This window comes from Oenanthe melanoleuca, chromosome 1A, assembly GCF_029582105.1.
Source record: "Oenanthe melanoleuca isolate GR-GAL-2019-014 chromosome 1A, OMel1.0, whole genome shotgun sequence".
NCBI lineage: Eukaryota > Metazoa > Chordata > Aves > Passeriformes > Muscicapidae > Oenanthe > Oenanthe melanoleuca.
Genome location: NC_079334.1, coordinates 32,523,483 through 32,549,435, shown reverse-complemented (window position 1 = coordinate 32,549,435; position 25,953 = coordinate 32,523,483). Strand labels below are relative to the sequence as shown.

Here is a 25,953-nt window from a genome sequence, read left to right as displayed (position 1 = left end):
ATAATCTGAATCTGAGCTAATTTATTTTTCACATGTCCAGGGATGGATAATATTCTTTTATTCTTTCAAAGGAATTTGCCAACTGCCTTTTGCCAAATGAGTTATTTCCCTCCCATTAGCAGCTGATAGCTCTTCTGCAACCCTCTTCTGTGAGAAAAATGCAAATTATAGGAGAGTTGTAAAAGAAAGTATCTAGAAGCATCGTTATCTTGAAAATTATTTCCTCTATATTAGATCTCTGCCATGAAAAGATTTTGTCCCGCCTGTTTTCTAGTGACAGGGTTAAGAGTTTCTCAGGAATAATCTAAGGGAAAATGTTACCAAATCAATGAAAACTTGCTCTTCTCCCCAAAGCATAGTTCTTTCCATATATAGATCTTCCTTCTGTGGCTATATGGAGTTACAGCCTGTGGCTTTAGGCTCCCTGCATAAACTCTGCCTCAGAAGTAGGGAAGAAAACAAACCAACCAACCAACCAACCAACCAACCAACCAACCAACCAACCAAACAAACAAACAAACAAACGAGAAAACCAGTGGTTTTCTAGGGGACTTCTAGAAGAAAACATAAGATGAAAAAATAAAATTAAAATCCTGATTTCCATTTTGCAATTTTCAGTCTCTCAAACCAATGCATTGTGCCTGAGTCAGGCTGAAAGCCATGGACAAGTGTTGGAATGCTTGCAAAGCCATGCCAGGACACGATGCAGGTAAGAGCATCACCAGGGGTGTGCTGCCACATCCTTGAGGATGAGGACACCCCACTGTTGCCAAGGCACTTGCCAGGGATGCATCTCCCCAGTTACAAAGCATTGCTGCTGTCTCTTCCCAGCTCCTGATTTAACCTGCCAGTTCATTGCCTGCCATGTGAAGCACAGGCAGAAACACTGGGCTGCACAGTGAGATTTGCTGGCCCTGTGGCAGGGAAGTGAGAGGTGAGGGCCAAAGATTAGTGCCATGCTGAAAATACAGAGCTGAGCAGGCACTGTCACTGGGAAGAAATTGAAATGGTTTTTCTTTGCACGAGTTTATTTGTGAATGAATAACTCCTGAAGACTTTAAACTATGGAATTTGAGAAAAGCTTGAGAAAAGAAACCTCCCTTCAATTTTTTTTCCTTCCATGGACATAAGTAAGACATCTATGTGTCAAGAGGGTCTGAGGCTTGAAAGTGTCAGGTGATCACATAAAATGGGTTTCTAGCTTTAAGTGGTAGGTCACTGGTAAATCCTTGATTTTTATAAAGGTGAAAAATGAGCTGAAGCTCAGGGTGCTCTCATAACAGTTTGAGAAAGGTTGAAGGCCTGTAATCATGTTTTGGCTTCAACTTTTTCTTCCTATCTGTAGCAGTTCTAAAGTATTTTTTCCTCTTGATGTCAGTTCCCAGTACAGAAAAGAATTATCTCTGCTTCAGAATAAAGGCATTTGGCTTCAATTTAAGGAAAAGACATGCTCAGCTTATTCAAATGAACAAACTTATGAAAAAAAGCAGGATTTATTATTTGATTAAAAAAGACTTGGAAGTACAGTGTTATTTTCATATAGGAGAAAAATAAATATGCTGTTATTTTAAGACATCTATATACTATCAAAGCTTTCACCCTCTGCCCCCTCCTTACTGTAATCCACTGAAAAAACCTTTTAAAATAACATAACTAAGATTGCTGATGGATGAAAACCAGCAATTTTATGAGATGCTGCATATCTGCTGAATTTGACAAAATATAAACAAATTGTTGTTTTCCTACAAAACTCCTGTATAAAATGTCTTTAGCTGTGCTCTAAATCTTGGGTAAAGCCATAAAATAATAATAAAAAAATGATGTTAAAAATTTAAGCTCATTAAGCTTTGTAATTAATAAAAGCATCTACCAAAAAAACAGTCTGAATCACATATACTGGAATTCAAAAGGCTTGGCATTTCAGAGTATTTAAACTCTAAAACTTCTGATTAGCTCAAAGAATTTCTGGAGCTATATATCTGTTTAGACAAAACAAATGTGACTTTGCCATGAAAGAGGAGTGTTGCAAGCTGATGGTTCAAGAACAAAATGCATTGTGTTTGCACTTTATTAAAATTAAATTGTTTTCTTTTCAACTATATGCAGTGAAGTGTTTTTTCATTTACAATACAGCTCAATTTTGTTTTACAAAAACACAGATTCAAGTTCTGTTTTGAATGAAGAAACACAGCATGTTTGATATCTGTCACCATTTTCTTGTGTATTTTTCTGTTTACATTTTCACAGTGGACCCAAAGAAGCATTAGTGCTGCAATTTTGCAGGCAGCCACAGCAACTGGATCTGCATACAAAGTGTCCTGTCATTGTCTGTGCACTGCTTGCTGTCATCATGTGATGGCATTGAGACATTGCAGTGTGACAGACTGTCCTAAGTGACTCTACATCCATCAGAAAAGCTCATCCAGCTGTTTCATAATGTATGTGCACTTAAAGCTCACATCTTCTGATATTCTTATCAAGCAATGGTGCTTACACAGTATGCAGCAATTGGAGTGGAGTGGTTGTTTAAATACCAATCTATTCAGAAACACAGACAGACAGACAGACAGACAGATAGATAGACAGACAGACTCATGAAATTATGTTGGGATATCTTGAATGAAAGACAGCAAACCTAGCAGTTAATATCCTATTAAACAATACAGAGGAGAATTATCTGCAAAGCATTTTATTACTGTATATAATATAAATTTCTTCCCTCAGCTTCTGCTGCATGAAAAGTTAATTATAATGAGAAATATAAAACAGAAATTCTATAAGGGAATAAAGCTAAATTAAAGTCTGTAATTATGAAGGTGTAAAATTCACAGAGCAACAGCACAGAGATTAGAACTTTTAATATGTGGGAACCTGTCCACAAAGTTGTACCTTGAAAGCCACCAAATTTGAATATATAGCAGTTTCTTCCTGAGCTTCAGCTTTATTGCAAGCCTTGCAGTGTGTTTCCATTAAGCCAAATGATATACTACACACCCTTTATATCTAAAAGCCTGCTTACATTTGTTATTAATAATATCAAGAAATGTTACTAAGGCTTAAGAAAGCCTTTTTTAATATTTTAGCATACTTGTCTCATGAACAATCTATTCTATGTTTTCTTTACGGTTTTAACATTTCAAACACTGCTTCTAGGTGAGCAGTTCTAGAAATATATCCTGGGTCTGAGATGAGGAGCCAGAAAAGCCAAACCAAGTGCATTGTGCCTTTTTGACTACGCAGCTGAGGTTTATAATTAATTACAGCTTATTATTAATGCCATGTAATTAAAATGCTGAGCCAGTGAAATATACATTGATTGAAAATTTTATGGTTTTGAGGCTACTCTCTGTAGTTATCCCTTTTATAACAAGCAGAAATACAAAGTTGTGCAATTCACAGTAATTACAAGAAACATTTCAGAATAATGTAGCCCGATAATTGAAAATTTACCATGCATTCAAGCAATTTCAGCTGCAGATTTGACAGTCTTAATGTTCACCATTAAAACTATGGTTCACACAACTGGGCTGTTGGCATTGAATGGAATAAAAGAAATTATTTCCTTAACTGTACTTGTGAAGTAGAACTGACTTGCCTTCCTGTCATGCCTGCAAGATGCTGGGTGAAAGACTGAGCACAGATTTCCACTTTTTGCTCTTTCTCAAGTGCATTTGGATGACATGCAGATGTTGATACGGATTATATTCCATTTCTTGTATAAAAGAACAGGATCCCTTTATAACTAACAGACATTTTGGTCATTATTAATTATAAATTCAAAAATCATAAAATGTTTTGGGTTGGAAAGGGCATTAAAGATCATCTAGTTCCAACCCCCTGCCACAGGCAGGGCATCTTCCACTAGACCAGGTTGTTCAAAACAAACTAAAAGATCACAAAGGATTTTAAAGTAATATATGGACTTCTATACTAAATTGGAAATAATGCATTTTTCCATCTCATCATTTCTGCAATGCTATTTTCTTTCTAAATTACTAGATATTGTCTGTCTACACCACCAGCTTCCATTACAAATGGTGGAATTTGCAAGCTGGAAAATTAAAATTGCACTGGAGAAGTTAAAGTCATGTTTAAAACCGAGAAGAGACTGGAGATTAATCATACACTATGTATTGAGGAAGGGTTTTTTCCTTTTCACAGAAGCAAGTCTGAAAATGGAATCAAACAGTGCAAGTCACAGCCAAGAATTTGTAATATTGATCTACTCCAGGAATGTATGTAGAAATCCACAATGATTCAGATGGTCAGAAGAAGTATCTTCTAAGAATGTAGTGTAAAGAATTTCTCTGTGTTCCCTAAAGAGCACAAATTTTCCATAAAAAAGCCTGGTTTGAGATTATTTTCCCAGACAGGGAGGACAAATTCTCTTCTTGCCAATATTAAATCACAGCATTTTCTCTTTTAGATACTAGTTACTTTAACTAGATTGTGCTTGTTCTTTGACTATTTGCTATATCTTCAAAGAATTTAAGGGGATGGAAGTGTTTATTAAAACTTCCATCTGCCAGTTTCCCTATAAATGATAATCAGTTGAAAAATAAAATAGCAAACACATTACATGATAAAAAATAGCTTCTATAAAATTCAGAGCCACAGTCTTGTCAAGAGTACATCCAAATTTTCATTAATGTTTCTCCATTAATGTATGAGAGTTCTGTTTTGGCCCAATACCTTTCCATTATCTAAATAGTTTTGTTCTAAAAAGAAAAATGACTTATTATACTACAAGTGAACAATTTGCTTCTTTTCTTAACCAGATACATCACTAATTCTACCTATCATAAGCAATAATAACTCCTTCCTCCTTCTATGTTAAGTCATGGTACACATTTGTTTAAGCAAGAGAAATGAAATTACCTTCCTTCCACATTTATTATTACACATCTTCATATCAAAATGCAGTTTAGGACAAGGTTAAATAGAATAAATATAGCCTCTCATTGCTTTCCTCATTTTGTCTATTGCTGTTCTACTGATTTCAACTGACAGGAGCATTGAGCTGGCTGGGAAGCAAGGTAAATGCAGAAGGAACTATGAATATATTATCATCATCTTTATTTAGCTGCACCATCAAACCATATAGACAGAAATTGCAGCAATTTGGGAATTTTGATAGGCTGAGACCTCACTTGTAGTACAATATTCATCGACCCTGAAATACATAATGTGAAGTAACCTCGAGATGCACAAGCTTCTGTGGGCAACAAAATATCAAATTCACATAAGGAGGCTTCACGTTTAAATTATGCAAAAAACCAAGATATGTGGAACATACATTAGGGCAGGATATGGTCCTTTGAATGTTATTCTCAATGCTCGTACCAGCAGCAACCGTCATCTGCAAAAGGGGGCAACAGAGATTCTGCTGAATGGAACAAAATCTTGCACAGTACTACAGCACATTGAAATTACACCATACTAACAGATGAACGTGATCATTCAAACAAGATTGTCTAAGAAAACTCTGATGTGGCTCAACTGAAATTCACATAAAGGAATTGGAAGTATTGTTACATCTCCTGGCTCATGAAGTACTGAGAACAACCAAATAGAAGCTCACTTTGGTGTTCTGCACTCTGCTCACAGAAGTGGTCTCACTGTCAAACAGTCCAGTAACTATGGAGAAATAATCCCAGCTCCATGGCTGACAGTCTCTACATAAAGCAAGAATTTTACCTGTTTGTGAGGTTTGAAGAACGTAGGATCTTCTCCCCCATATTCAAACATCTTATGAAAAAACATCAAAATAAATGAGCCTATTAAATTATTAGGTACAATTTACCTATTAAATTGAAATTTTTTTTTCATGTTCAGACTTCCTTCTTGCACCAAACAACCATTAGAGTAAAAAAATAATGGGAAAGAAGTTATGTGCATTTAAAATATCTGGAAGTCCCTTCAGCTTCTGAAGAATGCTATTTTTCCTCCTTTTTATCAATTTCTAATTTATTTCTGCAAAGCCCAATACCTAACATTTTTCTTTAGACAGACCTTGACTAGCAGGCAATCTGACAAGGAGGTATTTCTTCAGATTTAAAAACTTACTTCAAAAGAAATTAACAGCGGACATTTTCAAAATTTCTAGATGAGAAAAATCACAGCATTTCTAGACTAAACCTTTAAACAATTTCTTTCCACTGCTGAGAGCATATGTAACAATACATGCAATGTTCATGCTAATTATAGTTGAGCTTAATCATTTCTCAAAGTAAATATTGACCTGAGCTTTCTTTCTGTGACTATTTACTAAGTCAATAGAGAAAACCTGGTATTTAAAGCAGGCAGAAATACAGTATTGTTGCATTCAAGTATTTTTAACATATGGAAAACACAACTTACTGCAAGATGTGTTTTACAGTGAATTTACTATTATAATTTGAGGAAGTTAAGACTGGCTGTATATTACAGATTACTTTTGCATTAAATAAAATGTACAAAATATCAATATATTTAACAGCAGCCACAGGCATGTATCCATGTCCATCTATCTTCAGATCATATGTTTGCAATGATCCTCACATTTTGATTTATGAGAGTTTTTAAATACTTAAAATACTTTTAAACTTTCAGCCATTTAAAGGAGAATTATGCAGTCATATTAAGAAAAAATTAAATCTTGACTTTTAAGCAAAACTCCCTGTATGCTGACAAGTTCTTATTTCTATCAGATCTCCCTTCTTTAGATTTACAGCCATAAATATTTGAAAACATTTTTATAATGTTATTCTCTTTACTTAAAAGATACTTCATACAGAGCAGCCACTTTTGAAAAGATAATTTCCATGCAAAGCAACTTCATGTTAATTCATGTATCATGTTCAGATGTATTTACAACAGCACTGTTGCTTCAGAATTTTTTTAAGGAAAACACAATACATATCATATCAGCATGGCACTGTTTTAAATAAACAATACTTCAGCACAAGTAAACAATACATTATAAATTTTATCCATTCAGCCTTGTACATCTTTACTTAATCATGGTTCAATGGTTCATAAATTACATCTCAGTGTGTATATACATATATAAATATATATATATATATATATATAGACACACAAAACTACTAAAAATGTTGAAACAAATGCATATGGATTAATGTGTAAATAATTCACAAATTTTTGCACATATTTATTTCCATATGTCTGATATATGATTTGTTCTGATAATTTTGCATTTATGTTTAAAAAGGTAGATCTACTGTACACTTTTGACTGCTGCATCTGAGCTCTGTTAACTAGTTGATCCTTGCTGTTCATCACTGTTAACAGCAATATTCTCAGAGTAACTTTACAATAATTTTTCAAATTATCTTGCATTTCCCCCCTCTTTCCCCTTGTAAGATTGTGATGAAAGACCTAGTGACAAAAGGTATAAAATGAATTCTGTTGAATTCAATTCTAGCAGCTGATGAGATTAAAGTCCAGTATTTTTCCTCTTCAGGCCTACTATGGGAAGCTTTATATAGTTGGAAATGAGTGATCCCTGATACTTCAATGCTGTAAGGCTATTTCTTTATAGCCATAGCAATTTCCTATCCAACTGGGCTTTCAATATCCAAAGCGACAAGTGTTAGAAAAGTGAAAGAAAAATATTCCATTAAAAGTTTAAAATTTGTGCATTAATTCTAGAATTGTTTTTCTTCAAACAATGTATGTTGAGGCAAATGCATCACATTGTCATGATCTTACTGGCAATCATTTGAGGTACAAAAATCTATGAAAGAGTTATGCACTGTAAGTAGGGCAGCAATTCCCATTCATGCATGTTGGCAAAATATTCATTCCATTCAGGAATGCATCTAATGGTACAGCATCAACTTAGTATTTCCTACCTTAGTAACTGCAAAGCATTGGAATTAATAATAATGACATTTTCTGTTAGGGTTTGGGCTTTCTCCTTTGGAAAATGTTTAACAGAGGAGAAAATTAAAGTTTATCAGAGGAGAAAGTAGGGTTAACAGGGAGACAAAATTCTGAAAATGAATCTCTAGAGCATGCATGTATTCTTGCTTTGGATGAGCACTTCAGCTCTTTGCTGCAAACTACAAGCAGGGGGACAGATCCTCAAGCTGTACCCTACTGATGGACTCAGAAATGTTTCCAGTCTCCTTTTCATCTCTCTTTTGGATTTCCACATAGAGAGCCTTGTGTGAGGCTGTGGCACATCAGAAAATATTTTCAGAAAATGCATCACCTACGAAATGCCCTCTAGGTGCCTACACATCCATGTTACACCTCCTGGTGTTCCCAAGTAATGGCACACATATGCAGCCAACTGGCCTGCCTTTCACAACCAGATGGAAATAGTGACTAAAGAGAGATTGACACTATAGTTTCAAGTTTCTCTGGAAGCAATAACATTAAATGAAGTTTTACCTAATTCTCTAAAATTAACCTATGAGAAGTAGGTGAAAATTCATTAATTCCAATATTAGCACTCCTAACCTCACAACATGAAGCAACCACATCTTTAACTGGTTAGTTACATTGGGATTACAAGTGATCTTGCTATCCAGATCACATGAAAAAGAATATAGTTTCCTAAGCAGCATCATTATAATCCAAACCTTCTTAGCAAGTCCCAAAGCTCTGGTAAAGCAGGAAATCCTTCACTCAGTTATGATATGAGCAGTACAGCTCTGATTTCGAGGCCACATCAAAAACAAGGACAGGGACTACACAAGAAAGTCAGATTTTATAAACTGTGGTATTGAAAGCTGCTGAAAAATTCAAAGATACTCACTGAATAAACGTAATTTGTAACTACACTGAATTAACCAGAATCTTTCCCAGTTCTTTTTGGTTCTATAAGGTAGACTTCTGACAAGTGGAACCTACTAACTAGAAAATAAGGATAATCCTGCTCTCAGAAATAAAAAAACTCTCCCTCAGAGCAATATTTGTACATATGTATGCACACACACTATAAATAAATATTATTTGTTTGATGATGATAGTCTCCAAAAAAAAAAAAATAAAAAAAAAAAGGAACAAAATCCACCTATAAGCCATCTATACCACTATAGCTCTCTGGAACTTATGTTGACCTGCACACACTTTGTCCATGGGAACACTCTGACTGAACTACAGGGAATTTCCTGTCACTGCACAGTGACATCTACTTGCAAAAATTGGCAAGATCTATTCCTTAAAACCTAATATGCAGAAAGACAGACCTTGCAGTCTGTATAGCAGCTTTGCCACAGTATTTTACATGACAGAACAAGGTAAGCTAATACCTCATTAAGTGAGCATTTTAAAGAGAAAATAAGATTAAAATATATTTGTTTACCTGTATCAAACTAACTGAACTTTCTAATTATCATTTTATTAATCCCTTTAAAAATATTTCAATAAAATCACCACATTTGAAATAAAATCTTACATTTACACTATAAAATATTTACACTATTCTTGTAGGAGATGCTTATTACAATGAATAAAGATTCAGAACAGTCATCACAGAAGCAGAGTTTGAGTTCATATATCCATTAAAACATCTCAAGATCATGCCTTTGCTGTACCAAGGCACAGAAATAATTCAGGCATCTATTCCATCATTAAAAATTTACTAAGTAAAGACTTTAAAAAGGTACTGTCTAAATAGTTCTTACTCAAAAAATATTGCTTTGCCTTTCCTTCCTAATTGTCAGAATTTCCTTCACATAAAGTCCTTTCAGACTAGAAGTTTGTTGGGTTATTTTTTTTTATTACAAGCGCAGAAAACAAAGGACATGCTCATTTCACAGAAGCACAGAACCATGAAGGTTAAAAAACACCTTCAAGATAATCTAGTCTGGCCATCAACAACCCATCACCACCATAATCACCCCTAAGCCATATCCCCAAACATCCAGACACCTCTTTGTGAGAGCTTCCAGAGACAGTGACTCCACCACCTTCCTGGGCAACTTATTCCAATACCTAACCACTCTTTCAGGAAAAAAAATCTTCAAATATCTAATCTGAACCTCCTCAGGAATGGCAACTTAAAGTAATTTCCTCTCATCCTTTCACTTGAGACATCTTGAGGCAGAAGAGTTGGATCCCCACCTGGCTATAACTCCCTTCAGATAGTTGTAGAGAGGGGTAAGTTTCTCCCTGAGCCTCCTTTTATCAAAGCTAAACAACCACAGCTCCCTCACTGGGCTTGTGCTTCAGTTTCTTTGGCAGCCTTGTTGTCCTTCTTTCAAAATGATCCAGCACCTCAATGTCCTTTTTGAAATTCCATATTGTGTAAAAATATGAAACTATATGGAATAAAATACTTTTTTTTTTTTTTTTTTTTTTTTTTTTTTTTTTGTTACTCTGGACAGTATTATAGTGATTGGTTTTCAAACTAGGTATGTGGAAATCATGCTGACTACACTTTTGTTTTGTCTCATGAAGCGTCTAAAATTTATGTTCCCTTTTATTGATGACTGGCATGGAAAAGAAAGGAAGGAAGGAAGGAAGGAAGGAAGGAAGGAAGGAAGGAAGGAAGGAAGGAAGGAAGGAAGGAAGGAAGGAAGGAAGGAAGGAAGGAAGGAAGGAAGGAAGGAAGGAAGGAAGGAAGGAAGGAGGGAGGGAAGGGAGGGAGGGAGGGAGGGAGGGAGGGAGGGAGGGAGGGAGTTAAGTGAGTGAAAGAGAAAAATAAAACAAAAAATAAACTAACACCAAAGACACCTACAATGTTTTTCTGCACTCCCTGAAATCCTGCTCCTATCATCAACCAGCAGTTCACACACATGTACACACTGCCCTGCACAAAGACAAGTGCAATTTAGGAAGGTGTGTTAAGAGTGTGTGTGGTCCTTGGAGAATAGATCTGCTGAGAGATCCAGGTTAGATGGAACCTGAGCACACCTGAGCCCATATATGTCTCAGGGACCTCACAGATCATGTGAAAGAGAGAAATCTCAAAAAGAGAACAAGGATCACAGGGGCTATCAGAGTCAAAATTCTGGAAACACATTCAAAACAGAGTGAATCATACTTGCTCTAACTTGAAAACTTTGTGTCCTGTAGTCTCATTCTTGCTGTATGACTACAGCAGACAGCAAAGCAAAAACCATGCCTGAATAATTCTCTACAGGCTCATACTACTTTGATGTCCCCATAAAGGCCAGGTGAAACCTATTCAAAATCTGTTCCTGTTTCACTCCTGAGATTTCAACATAGCAAAAAAAAAACCAAGACAGTGAATCATTTATGTTGCAGTAAAGCATATTTCCCTCCTTTTCCTGAAGGCATGTGCTGGCACATCCAGTTTCCTTCAGAGGGACAGCTTGCCCTCTGATCACCTGGAAGCAGGGGAAGGAAATGTGCCCTTGGGTGAGTGCAGGATGCAGCCCCTGAGAGCCATCCTGCTCTGCCTGGGCTCTGGAGGACTCCAGAACATAGATATTCTGCATGCCTGGGAGCAAACACAAAAGGAGCAACTGGTACCTCATTTATATCTATAACTTCATTCTATAAGCCCAGCAAATATGGCTAACACTTCTAACACACAGTTTTTTTATAGTCTGCCCCCCTAGAGAAAAGTATGTTCAGATACATAGATATCTGCAGTCTGCAAAGCATTTTGGCCGAACTTTTCTTAGTTTGTTTTTTTCTTTTCAGTGTTTATCCTTCCAGATAAGACATTGTTGAAAAAATTCCGCTTGCTCTTGAAGATACCAGTGTGACAGGAGAGACAGTGGTAATTCCTTGTGGATTTAATGCTACTCTGTTGGATCAGCTTCTAAGCAATCCATCTCACTGTACAGGACTTTGTAGATCCTGCACAGGTCAGGGCTATAATGTAAAATCCTGCCGACTTAGAGGAAATATTATTTAAAATAATCTATATTATAACTTGCCACTAGCTTTGCTAGGCACTGTGCAAGTACAGCTCTGGGAATATTTCTTTTATGTACAAACATGTGCAATGTTTCCAAGCACTCCACTGCTTTTGCTTCATTTGCTTTTTCATGTGAGGATAGAAGCCTAAATCATGGATTTCAGGTACAGTATTTTTCTTTGCATTTAAATATCTCCTTCCCATTTTTTTGAGGTACCAAAAGACACCCAAATACCAAACAAACATACACTGATACCTTCACGATTTACACACAGTTTCATGAATGATTATGATGCTGCCAAAGAGCAGAAAACACAAATTAACAAGATTTTGATATTTTTCTTGGCTGTTCATAGCACTTTGGGCAACAGCTAGATGTCAGGAATCAGTTCAACTTCTTATTAATGTCATTAGAAAAATGAGCAATGGCAGATGCAGGCAGTGAAGCTGCACCTTGGAAAGGCAGACCAAATGTGGAGGATATCAGTGGAGAAGAGTGGATGCACTTACATACAAAATAAATAAGAAGCTGTAAGTGAGGAAGAGCCCTAACCAGAAGCCTCTTTTTTACTGTCTCCTGCAAGAAACTGAAAATTAGTGTATCTATGGGATTGAAAACTATTATATGCCTTGGACCTAAGATATAGTTTCACCCTTTTGCATTGTAACAGGGTAGGGAAAACATGTCTGGGTCCTTTAACTAATTTATCTTGGTGCAATAACTAAATAACAAAATCCCTTTTTGACCTGGTGCCTTTGAGAAGGGACTCTGAGCAAAGGATCCCCTGTGATTTTATACCCTCACAGTCCAAGTGGGGCAAAGTCTGGGGGTTGTGGGTTCCTGCTCTGAGTTTCCATCCCCAGGCACTGAACCTGCACACTGAGCTACCTGCTCTGAATGTATTCCTCAACACTATATTAGGATGAAATGCACATAAAACTGGTTATTCCTCTCCAGAAAATAGTCCAAATGTTGATTTCTACATTTGGCAACCTGCCTGAGAGGTGGGCAAGCCAGTCTTTCCACACAAACTTTCACAAGAAACAGTACAAAGAAGAGTACATTCAAAAATGAAATTAAGTTCTAACTTTAAAGGGAAGAACTGAAACAATTTTGATTTAAATTATGGGTAAAACTTTGCAAGTGAGGAGAGCAGACAGGACTATTTGTCTTCATGTATCAAATCGGCATGTTTATCCACAAAAACTTTTTTAAAGTGTTTTAAACTGGCACTTTTGACACTAGTATAAAACTCAACACCACACTGACTGAAAGCCTGAATTTAAAATGCTCCAAGAAGAACAGAAACTTTGGGAACTTTTTTTTTTTGTTTTGTATTTTCTCCATATGCAACATTCCCTTCAGCTACTTGAAGCATAAATCAGAGCAAATTTCCTCCCAGAGTATGTTGAAAGACCTATGTCTTTTAAATGAAAATAAACAGAAATTTATGTTGAAAATTTGTTGAAGATAATGGCAAAGGTGCTTGAAGTTGTGCATACCAGACAACTTGAGGAAAATGAGTGAGACAGCTGGGTACATCCATGACCTCCTGTTCTTTGCTATGCTGCTACTAGTCCCTGATGCTGCAGCAGGGTCCAGGGAGTGGTCCAGGAAAGAAAGGGTTTCCTGACACCCAGGATCTTGCTTCTCTGCATACAGATATTTTACCTAGCCAAGAGCAGGATTTTCAAGTATAACAATAATTATCTTGCCCATATAAAACTGAGACAACAGCACAGCTTAAAACACTAAATTCAAGAGTAAGACTTCACTGACTACAATGAAAAGAACGTAATAAAAAGGGTAAAATACTACTCAGACAACAGTTATTCAAACAGCCAAAGAATGAACTTCAAAGCATCACTGAATAAATATTGGCTATATTTTTTTCTGTCTCACCTCTGCAGCAAAATGAAAGACTCCAGATCGAGACGAAAGCAATTTTTTGTGTACATGAAACTGCAAATATAGACAAATGCATATCTAAAAAACGCAGGATCTAGTTTGCAAAACAGAGGTATTTGGTTGATTAGTGCAAAAATCAAAATTTCAACAGAGGATCTGACAGCACTACTAATACAATTTTGTAATTTTAATAAAAAATAGAATTTCTTGACATTATCTGGGGCCTCAAAAAAAATGCAGCTTTACAGTGTTTCTTTTTTTAAATCAAATTTTTTGCATCTTATAATCACTGAAAAGTTAGCAAGTGCAACAACCTGTCTGATTGCATCGGTACATTATGTATCCTTCAAGTATTATTTTTATAATCTAAAAAGTGTTCATAAAACATAGCAAGAAAAGGGACAAGAAGATATGAGCTAGTAGGGCCCAGAAGAATCCCCAAAAAAACACACAGCCAGCCATCATGGCTGGAGATCTTAGCTTTGTTAGCAGAGCAAATTTCCTAACAGTTGAGAAAGGGCAGATCAAATAACCCTGATCAGTTAAAAGACCAGACCTCCAGAGAAGAGACTGAGAGAGCACAGATTACTAAATACCTGCTATGATAGAGAATCTGCACCAAGAAAGCTGAAATTGAACAATTTGCACACCTTATCTAATTTACATGTAATTCAGAGTACTTGAAGTTAAGAGTTCAAGATTGCTTCAGGTTGCTTCAAAGACAACTCAATACCTGAGGGGATTACCTAAAATTAGATGGTTTGAATGTAGCATTGCCCTCTCTCTTAACCAAAAAAACACCAGCCTTGCTTCCTAAGGAATGATAAGGAATATGTTAGAGGTTTTATCTATAGCAAATTTATTCTGGCTTGTAAACACTCAACCACCCCCCATCCCCCAATTCCTCTCAATAATAAATCCTTCCACCAAAATTCTCTGTATTTCAGATGCAAATGAAATTAAAAAACTAATTTAATGTAACCTGCAATATCACAATTCCACAGAAAGCACAAAAGAAGGTATGCCTCATAGGTATTTAGAAACTGCCAAAAGCAGTTACCATTGCAAATATGCAGATGACAGTAAATTCACCAAAAGAGATATTGCAGATTGACTACCAGCTAATAGCCTCTGGAAAACAGAAAATAATTCAACTTCATTCAACTTCAACAAATTGAAATGATTTAATAAAGCTTTTATTTCACTGTGATCTAAACTAGGTTGCATCAGCTTGCACATACCAGCAGTTAACAGTGTGCCTAAATAGCTGCCCTCACAATGTCTTAAAAGGAATATCTTACAAGCAGTGAAAACAGTTCTTGTACTGGGTAGGGGGAAGGAGGAATGGAAACAGAGAATTCTCTTCCAGTTACTGTTTGCAATGGATGCACAGCTGCCAAGTCCACATCTTAGGGAAACCCATAATGGAAAGCCAGAAGTGCCACAGGGACAGTCACATTCCTAAATTTGAATATGCAAATGCAAGTGTTTCCCTGGCAAATTGCCTCCAATTGTGAGAAAATATATCTAAGGGTGACAGTTCTCAATAGGCCTGAAGACCTGACTTTTGAAATTAATCTTACTGGAAGAGTCCAGTGCAATGAAGTGTCTCTTGTAACTAAAATCTATCTTGAGTAAGCAGTCACTTCACTGATTCTAAGGTGTATCCCTTCCTTCCTTCCTTCCTTCCTTCCTTCCTTCCTTCCTTCCTTCCTTCCTTCCTTCCTGCCTGCCTTCCTTCCTTCCTCTCCTTCCCTCCTTCCCTGTAGCTTCAAAGTATGATTAATTCCTGACTTATTTCCACTTATTTGTTGCTTTCATTTTGATTCATGAATGTTCATGGCATTAATTAAAATGGGACACTACAGTTTTTGAGTTGAAGCATTACTTAAAATTGTAGCAGTATTCACAGGAAATAAGACTTGGAAGAGCTGGTTACCAAAACGATGACATTTAGTCAATACTTTATATTTCAGCTTAATGTTGCAATTGAGGAAGTTGTATTTTGAATACACTATATTATTTTTCAAAAACAGGGAAAAGCAAATCTATGAAGAATTTCACCATATGTGAATTAACTAACTCACTCTCCAGACAATGGCTTGGCTTTTGAACTTGTGTGGATCAAAGGAACACTGGCATAAGGCATGGTTAATAATATGTGAGTCAGAAGGGCAGTGGTTTTAATCATTAACACGACATTAGTGGTGGAACAAAGATACATCATTATATCAATTCATGCATTCCTTTGATAGTCTTAGCTATGACTGTCATGTAACCATACTTAACAGAAGAATTGTCTTCTTTAGCTCAGAATCCCACTCTTTTTGTCAACAGTTCTCCCTCTTTTGATGCAGTTTTAACAGCTTTATTGTTTTACTCATTCATCTGTCTCAAATAAAATGATGGGTTTAATGATAAGTATCTACAAGAAAAAAGAAATCCAATACATTTTGCAACCCCATGTGATAGTGAGTAGTTCAAGAGTTTCTAGTGAGAGAAATGCCCCAGTGCTTCCACAATAATACAGAGATTTTAAGGAATCATAGCGATTTCATGTCAATTTGTTTTGCAAACATACTCTGTTTCAATCATCATCTCAGTAAAACAGAAAAGAAAACATTTTACATGAAAATTTGTTTAAGTGACTTTATGTGGTTATGCAGATTTTTCATTTCCATAGAATCATAGAATTATGCCCATAGTTTAGGTTTGCTGTTCAAGAGTTTTGATGCACTTGAGATTCTTCTAGAAACTACTGATTTTTATTAAAAAAAAACACAAACATTATCTGCATGATATTCCAGTACAAGTTTAGTTACCACTCAAGCATTAAAGCTGCCTGTCTCCTTTCCTCCACTGAGACCCTGAAAGATCATTTATCTTTTACTTCTGTCTCAATTACTAAAAGCATTTCCACTACAGGACTGCAAGTCAAGATTAAAAGGACAAAGTCTCCACGCCATGTCCTATGAACCCACAGCTGTGATTCCACAAGCCAGATAACCCTTCAGGCTGTGACAAGCTCAGGGTGGAATGGTTTTCCTCCTCCACACTGCCAAACAAACAGATCAATTATTCACTGTCACTATCACAGGGACTCCAAGGTGATCAGACACTGCAATGATGGGCTGATAAGAGACTCAGAAAAAAATGAAACCTTCTGCTTTTCACTTTCCTGAGGGATTAAAATTAACCCTTTTCTCTTCTCCAGTTCTTGTAAGACTCACCAATTTATCTTCATATTTGAACTTCCCTACAGAATTTTGTCAAAACAGTGAAAGAGTGCAGAAAGAGTTCAACTGGTGCCTTTACTGAAAATCTCACTCATATAAAAGCCTGGTTGGGTCTGCTACTCCAGTGATTTTATGGTTGTAAGTTTCAAAGACTAAATGTCAATTAATAGATGTGGGCTCCTCTGTAGCCATCTATTTTTAATTCCATCAGAGAGGCTTAGTGTTAAACATGTGATGGAAGAAATGTTAGTCAGAGGAAAGCAGATGGGATAGCTAATTTTTCTTTCACAGTGTTTACACAATGATGAATTTTTTTTAACTCTCACAGCAGAAAAACAAGAATACCCCACTCACATCTAGCAGTATTCCTCAGCAGACTTTAGGCAGGAAAATGCTAAGTTCTGATCTGGTTTTATCATTGGGCAGCCTGGCAATAGAATGTACCAGCACAGGTATGAATCTACAGTCAGTGTCACTAGTCCCCAAGCTTCAGGTGCTGCTCAGGTGTCCAGGCTGAGCACACTCCAGTGTGTTCATCTGGAGCCTTCTGCTCCCCCAGTGTATGTGTGAGCTGCACACAGAACAAAAAGTACATTTTATAACCTATTCCTTAAACACATAAAAGCAGGAAAAGTGAGTTAAAAAGAAGCCCAGCCCAGACTGCACTGACCAGACACAGAGACTGAACAAAATATGCCAGTCATGACAATGGATATGTTGTGCCATAGAGAACCCTCAATTTATCCTGAATTTCCTTGCTCCAGAAGGGAAAGCAGCACTGTACCAGTGGTGTATGATGCCTGTGAAGGAGGAGCACTCACTAACCCAGGAACAACCACAGAATAACCTGATTTTAGACACAAATCAGGAATTCCTACATTGCTCTGCACCATGCTATGCTGAAGTGTTACCTTCCTTGGGACTGCAGTCAGCTGTGTAAATTCATGGGGCTCCAATAAAGAAGATGAAATGATTCACACCTCATAATAGTTGTTAGTAAGATCTTGGATGACTCAATTGACTCTTATTATAACCTTCAAAATTAAAAAAAAAAATCAGAAACTTGAATTTTAAAAAATGTAGACAGAGATTCTTAAGTAAAGCTTGTTAAAAAGAGATGTCATTTCAATAATAATATCAATAATTTGCAAAAAAAAATGTTGCAAATTAATGTTCTCTTTGCATATAATGATGCAGATAAGAAATAATCCCTACAGTTCCTAAAAGAAGAGTAAAAGAATCTACTGCTCTGAGGCAGTTCTGCTGAATTATAAGTCATATGGAAAACAAACACTAAATCCTTGCATGCTGTGTAGAATAAAATCATGCCACCCACATGAGAAAGCCTCTCTAAAAGTGCTAAATTCAAAAGGCAGGTAAGACAATCAAATAAACTCCTTCAAAGTATGTGATCTGAGTACTTGATCTTCAGTAAAGAAGATGCAGACTGCAATTTCTCAAAACCATGTTGCTTACGGCTGAAGAATTCCCTTCAGATTTGTCTGCTGTATCGACAGAAGTGCAAAATAATGGAAAAACAAGAATGAAGCTCACTCATTTTTAATTTTCAAGATCATCAGAAACAAGTTCATCTGCTCTGGAGAAATGAAACAAGAAACTCTTAACCAACTTCAGGAATATTATGAATGAATTTATGTGTTGTCAGAGCTCCTGCCTCACATATTTACTTATTTGCAATCATGTAAGAGACAAACCAACTGCAACTTTTACTTCTTGATGAATATTGCATTCTGAAGCCTGATTTCCAGCTTCAGGGCAACATAAACTACAAGAGATGTTCTTAAAATTTTTCAGTGGTTGGGCATAATTTTAAGTTAATTCCAGATAAAAAATATTTAACCTTTCTCCAAAATTTCCAAAATAGAACTATCCAAGGTATCTTGATTATTAAAATAATCACTCTTTCTCAACACATTATTGCCATTAAATGGATCTAGAATATTCAGTGCTGCTGTTTTCAGGAAAAGCTGTTAACAAATATCTTCCAAATGGCTGATTTCATAGTCTTTTAGTGCTCAAGATTTTTTAACAGCTATGTTGTTTTCAGAACAATGTGCACTATTGCCAACTCACCTCATTATTTTTAAGAGATAAAAAATACAGTTCTGTCACCCCAAGAACTGTAACTAATATATACATTCTGTTCAGTTAATACACAATCATTTATAGATCTCCAAAATATCAAAGAATGAGGTGGTGATAAAAAACCAAACCATGTTCCATTCGGATCTGATAACTTTCCAAACACACAAGAAGACTTTGCTGTACTTGGTGCACCAGCATTCTGAAACCACACTTAGGAGAAAGGGCTGGTTTAAAATAACTAAATCACTTCCTTAGAAGTGAAATACTCACACTAAGACTGCTACTACTAATAAAAAAAATTCAATTAGCCCTTTTTGATATTGAGGAATTCGTATGTGTACTGACACTATATGAAAAAACTTGCATCAAAAATCTACTTACACTTTGAAATGGGAATTAAGTGTCATATCTTCACCTGCTGATGTTTTATTATGGTTTTGAATACTTAAATCTTCCATTGTTCTTTATCTTCCAAATGACACACTGCTGTCACTGCTGTCTAATAGGATCTTGTCTTTCCTAAATTACTTTGGAGTATTGAGATTTTAGAGTAAAAATTATAGTTTTAGAAACAAGAAACATCCACTAATGATAAACTCAATTGTGAAACAGGTAAAATGCCTTAAAAACCTGGAAGTTCCAACAATTTTTTCCATGGACAATAAGCATCACATATGATGTACTGTCTTCTGTGTTCCCACCTCTGTTCCATCCTTCCCTGAATTTGATGTGCCACTATGCACTCTTTGTAGTCAGGATTAAATTTCTACCGTGCCTGGAACAGTGAGACCTCATGCTTAATTGGACTTTTTAGTAGTATCACCAATACTGAAGAGTGTATACACTATACAGAGCCTCAAACAGTCCCAACTTTAACAAGAGGTGCAATATTTCTGAAGAGAAAAAATGTTGCAGGTTACAATTATGAAAATATAAAAATGTTCTTTGTAAATATTATAGTTAGTTCAAGGTCTTTATATGAGGTATAACCTTATAATAAAACCTTAAATTTGAAGCCAGCAGGGCTGGATTAAGAGGGATGCTGCAGATTAGGGATCTGTAAAATCATGAGGCAGAAGTGGAGCAGAGGCATTTCTGGACAGGGCTGATTACTGCTGGCCAGCCACTCCTCACAGAGAGCTCCACTTCTGTGTTTCTGCAGGAGCTAAACAACTGCAAGGTTGAATATTGAGTTTGGACACATGGAAAAAGAGGAAGAGTCCTTTGTATAGGTGTTCAGCTTGGAGATAACAGTTTCTGACCCTGAAAATTAAAATATATTGAACTGCACAGTTAGGGTAAGCCTGAAAATGTAGATCAGATGCTTTCATTTTACTTCACAGCACAGCACAAAACACAATGATTTTTACAAAATTAGAAAGCTCAACCAAGCAAACAAAACCAAACATTGTGAGAGGCAATGGTTCTAGGAGTGTTTTTCAATTTCTCATGCACATGAATAAAAATATCCACTTCATTATATATCTCATGTCTCTACTCTCTCTATTATATCCATCATATCCTGTACCTTCTCTGGGCTCACATAAAGCCCAGAGGAAGTCAATCTAAAATAAAAAGTCATAAACAAAATAAACTAAAGCTTGCATTCTGCTTTATTTTGTAAATTAAAACCCAAAATATTACATCCAGAATTTCTCTGCATCAGATTTATGTAGAGAAAAAGAGAGTAATAATCAAAATGGTGATATTTTTCTCACGCAGAGAAGGGATAGTTGCTCTTTTGTCACAAAACACCCACCTTTTCCTCAAATACTGTAAATCATCTTGCCCAGGAATAATTTACACACCTGAGAAGTCTCCCACTTAGATTCCTAGCCCTTATGAATTGGTACTACTTCCACCTTGTACTCTCTTGCAGCCTTGGAAGTCATTTCCCAATGGCAGGCAGCATCCCCTGCCCACTTCCCATTATGCTGCTCTTGGTGCCTCTTGCCTTTCCTGAGGACTTGGTGCTAACTAACCACAATAAATTGCCTAACCTGGCTTGCTAATGCTCCTGCCTTGCACACACTCTGTGTACAATATGTAGCACAACACTTGGCTGGGGCCCACAGGAGCATTTAAGGTTCAAGTCAAGGAGAAGCAACACATGGATGTCAAATGTTCTGTGTCCCCTTCTCACAAGCTTCAAGAATATTTGACAGCTTTATGCTACAAGATGTTTAGGCATCTTGGTCACTTTTAAAAACCCCAGTACTCCTTATTTAGATTTTTGCTAGTGTAGTACTGGGAAGCATACTTCATACTGAAGGCTTTTTGACAGCTGGCAGTGTGCTGAATTAATCAGAAAGCACACTTAATACTAGTTCACAGCCTGTGTTTGATTTAGTTTTTTATACACACACACACACATATATATATATAAATTGAAGGCAAAGGCTATTTTTGACATAATCTTCACCATGCTGATTTCAGTTTTTATTTGAATATGCCCTCAAAAAACCTTGCATAGGTAGCATGATAGTGGCTACTAATACCTCACTGAATAAATACTCATGCAAATCCCAGCTGTAAATATAGGTTAAGTCCTTATATTTTTAAAAGAGTATCTCCTTAAGTACATATCAGAATTCTGTGTGCATCTGCTTGACTAACATAAAAACCTGTCCATATGTTGTTACAACAATTTTTAACAGAACAATTTTATAGTCAGACAGACCATAGTAACAGAACTATGGGATATAAGCCATTTTTAATTGAACATTGCTACTGGCAGCATACTTAACCCTCTTATGTTTAGAACAAAATGACATAGATTCAGATTTTGCATCTAATAACAATTCATTTCCCAGACACCCTCCTTTTGTAACCTTTTAAGTCTTTCAATTCCATCAGATTTTGAAGGGATCAGCTACTAAATAAATGCAGTTTTACACCTATTTAATTTATGCACAAAAATAAGCAGGAATATATTTACAGGAATTCCCCAGGAAAATATTTCTGTGGTTTAACTTCCAATCAGTTTTTATTTTGGGATTAATGCAGATAGCATCAAAGCATCAAAATGAGAAACAAACTGAATATTCAGTTCAGGTATTCTTGTAAAACAGAATGCATTCTGAAAAGTAAATAGGAAATATTTTCAATTTGGTGACTGCTTTTGAATTTTTGTGCTTGACTATGAAACTTCTGCAGTTTTACTCTTTCTAAATATTTATTTAGAATGCCTATTGCCTAACAACGTAGAACTGAATCAACTCTGCAAAAAATAATTCAAATCCTGTGTGAAAGTCCATAAATACTCAAAATTACTCATATAAATTAAATTATAAGGAATATGTACATATGTGCATCTAAAAACCTTTAGAGTTTGATACATATCAGGCATTTCTTATGAAAACTGCATAAAGAACAAATTATCAAAAATTATTTTAACAAATAAAGGAAAAATATGATGAAAGATATTCAAAATGCTAATCTCTTAAATGCTGGGCTGGGACTTTTTCTCTGAACTGGTTTCTGAAAAAAAAAAAACTTAAAGAAAAGCAATTAAAAAAACTTGTTCCTACAGGTACTAAAGTAGGTATTATGACTACTATTAAAAATCAGTGAAAAATTAATCCTAACACGAAAAATATATTTCAGTTTAAAGGCACAGAAAAATCCACTACATGCTGGTTGGCATCAGAATCTGAATTCAGAGAGTTTATATTTATCTTGGTGTCTGAGAATAATTAACATTTTGGAATAAAAATTAAGTCAGTGCTAATGGGGATGATACTCTGGGTGGAATATATTGCACCTATGCTGTTGATATCAGAGTTCTACAGCAGAGAAAAAAACAGAAAAACAATTGTCCCAGAAGTGCAGGTGTGTGACTCACAATGTGTGCAAGAGACAAACCAGTGAAGTGTGAACATGCTGTTTATACCCAGCTTCTCTCCAGAGAACAGATGCTTCAAGATTATTTTCAAATACATATTACTATATATATAATATAAAAAAAAATATGATAATAATACTGTGAGGAGTCCAGATTTAGCTAATGATTTTGGTATTTAAAATGTCCCTCTCATTTTCTTGAGCTACAAATGAATAACTTGCATTACCTTTCTGTTTAAGTAGGTGTGTATTCATTTGAGCTTCCTCCATCAGAAACATGCACTAACACTCCCCAATAATAAATGTGTAAGTATTCAGTGCAATTTTCAGTGTGCCCATAACACACAAAGCTTCTAGTGCAATATCTTGGTCTCTCCATATCAGGTGCCTGATAAAATAGTTGGAAATTATGATGGTAACAGGGAATTATAGGGATGTTTCTAGAAGTCCATCATTTCCTCTACACTAGTTGGCCCTTAAGGAGCTGTATTGCTCTTTTCCTGCTCCCACCTCCACATGGAAGACCCTTGAAACCTATAATTTGGAGAACCTGATGAAATAAAGCAGCAAAAACAGCTAATCAAATGTTTGCATTATTTGCAGAATTTCTTCCAGGCTTAATGTTTTCTCTTGTTGCAACAAGAGAAAGTTATTCTTTAAATCAGTAATTGATTTTAGAGGCACCCCATTCTATCAGCTAGATAGTTAGAAGTACCAACAAAAGAAAACAAAAAGAAAATAATCACCATAAAATAGTGTTCAAAAGGCTGTTAAATCAGTAATTTTTATTATTTTTAGACATTTCTTCAAAAAACATGCACAAACACATCAGGAAGGAGCAAACCAGAAATGTGCTCCTTCCTATTCAGGCAGATGAAGGTAATCTTACAATCAGAGGAAGGCTGTACATTTATTATCTTCTTGTTCTGCAATCCCAGTTCAGCCTACAACAGTAAAACCTCTCATAGATTACAGAGTGGGAAGAACATTGTTCTTGGATGCATCCAAGATGCTCTGAGTTCAATTGTTGCATTTAAATATGCATAAGTATATGCAGTATAGAATTTATTTGGTTTACCAATCATTGTATGCAAAGTTGGCCAGAACTTGCCAGCTCAAGTGAAACCAAAGCTCTGGTCAATTGTCTGCAGTCTCAGAGGAATCCTAAGGTTTCTAGGAATGTTGGAGGAACTCTTAGGTTACCATAGTGTTACCTAAGTAGATAACAGGATATGATGGAGGCATTATTAGAAGCTATAGATCAGCACTTGGTAATTTTATTTTTTCACATCTGCTGCTTGATTCCTTATCACTGTTGCTCTTTTATTGTTGCAAGTGAGCTCCTCAGGCTATTTTTCATCTGTTTCTAGATATTGGATTTTCTCTGGCAAGAAGGAAACTAACTTTGTTCAAGAGCAACTGCCTCATCATAGAAAGGTTCTATAAACTAGAGCAGCATCCCCAGCAAATGATACTTTAAACTGGTTTTCAGAAATACATGAAAAAAGCTTCCCCAGAAAATCACAAGGCTTTTTAATCTGTTCCTGACTTTCACTGCACCACAAGACCAGTTAAAGTCCATTTCAAAATGAAGATGATTCATGCTCCACTTCCCTTATCAAAGAAATACTTTGACTGAAGCTGCAATTTGCTGCTGACAGTGATGAGGACAGGAACACCATTGGCAAAGGCCTTTCCATGAAATTTAGGACATAGCTGGATTAATGGAACCATTCCTGCCCTCTCAGTTATCACCTCTTGCTTTCTGCAAACATCCTTACACTTTAAGGCACTCTTTGTGATTATTAAAACTAAAATAGGTTTTTCCTTACAAAAGAGGTTGGCACCTGTACTCATCAGGGGACTCTGACAGCCTGAGTTCTGAACACATTTCCTACATTGTGTTTAGCAGAGACAACTTTCAGCAGATGACACTCAAATTCACAGTGGAAAAGCTGATAGCTATACTGAACACCAATTTCCTAAATTTAGCCTTAAGTACATGCTGTGCAGGAAATAGGATGTGTTTGAGCAGGAAATTTTGGGATGTCTCGTTTAAAAAGTGTGTTAAGGAAGAAATTTTACCACTATTACAGTATTTTGTAAGTCCAAGGACACAGCTAGTACTCAGAAGTTTTTCTTGAAGTCAAACAAATACTGCAAGTGAAATAGAATGGATGACTGACTTAATGTATGCACTGTGATTCATATGCCCCTTCCCTAAGCAGTTTCCTTGTTTCCTGAGGAAGCAATGGAATATATGTAACATATTACAATAGTGGATTTAGCAGAACTTTTTGAAGGCTACTTGGTCAAGCAGATGGATGTGTAGCTTGTAGACAGTACTTGTAGACAGTATTTAATTTAAAGCATGGTCTCACTCTTAGAATTGCAAGGGGACATTTTGGTAGACTTACAGAATTTGGTGCTGTTTCCACTTTCCTAGCTGAAAGCAAAAAAAGTCCTTGTACAGAAATCACTGCCACAGGGCAATGTATTATTCTAGTAATCAGGTTGATGCTGAACATACACACAATGTAAAAACATTAACAACAGTATCTAAATATAATTAGAAGAATTAGCACTTATGCATTGTATGAATGGCATTTACTAAGAGTTACATTAAGCTGTGGGATCATCCTGTGTCCTGCTGTGGCTTTGTACACACACATTACTGAATTCTGTATGGAACTTCTAGCCTCATTCAATACATATTTGTGAATATCTAGCAAATTCTATTGCTCTGAATGTGAACAATTTTCTTTTACAAGAAATGCTTAACAATAGAAGTGCACAACTGATTTTTAGGAAAACAGAGAGCAAATGTAAATATGGCATTAACAAAGGCCACCTCTAGGAGGAGGCAACATGTGCAAATAACAGAGGAGCCAAGCTGAGACTGCCCAATGTCTGTCTCCCTGCAGCTGATATAGAGTGCTCACCTGTCTCAAAACAGATTTATCCATCTGATAGCTATAATCTGTAAACATAGGCAACACCACTCTAACAGGAAA

At 36.0% G+C, this 25,953-nt stretch overlaps 1 protein-coding gene across 3 annotated transcripts in view; it reads right to left on the bottom strand.

Moving 5' to 3' along the window:
* PPFIA2 (PTPRF interacting protein alpha 2) overlaps positions 1-25,953 on the bottom strand; it is a 270,133-nt gene that overhangs the window by 125,788 nt on the left and 118,392 nt on the right. For 2 of the 3 annotated variants that reach the window (XM_056481941.1, XM_056481942.1), the window contains exon 3: positions 5,297-5,359. The exons of the other annotated variant lie outside the window; for it this stretch is intronic. In XM_056481941.1, coding sequence (XP_056337916.1) covers positions 5,297-5,359 — 63 coding nt within the window. The remainder of the gene's footprint in view (positions 1-5,296; positions 5,360-25,953) is intronic. 3 annotated transcript variants of the gene reach the window in all.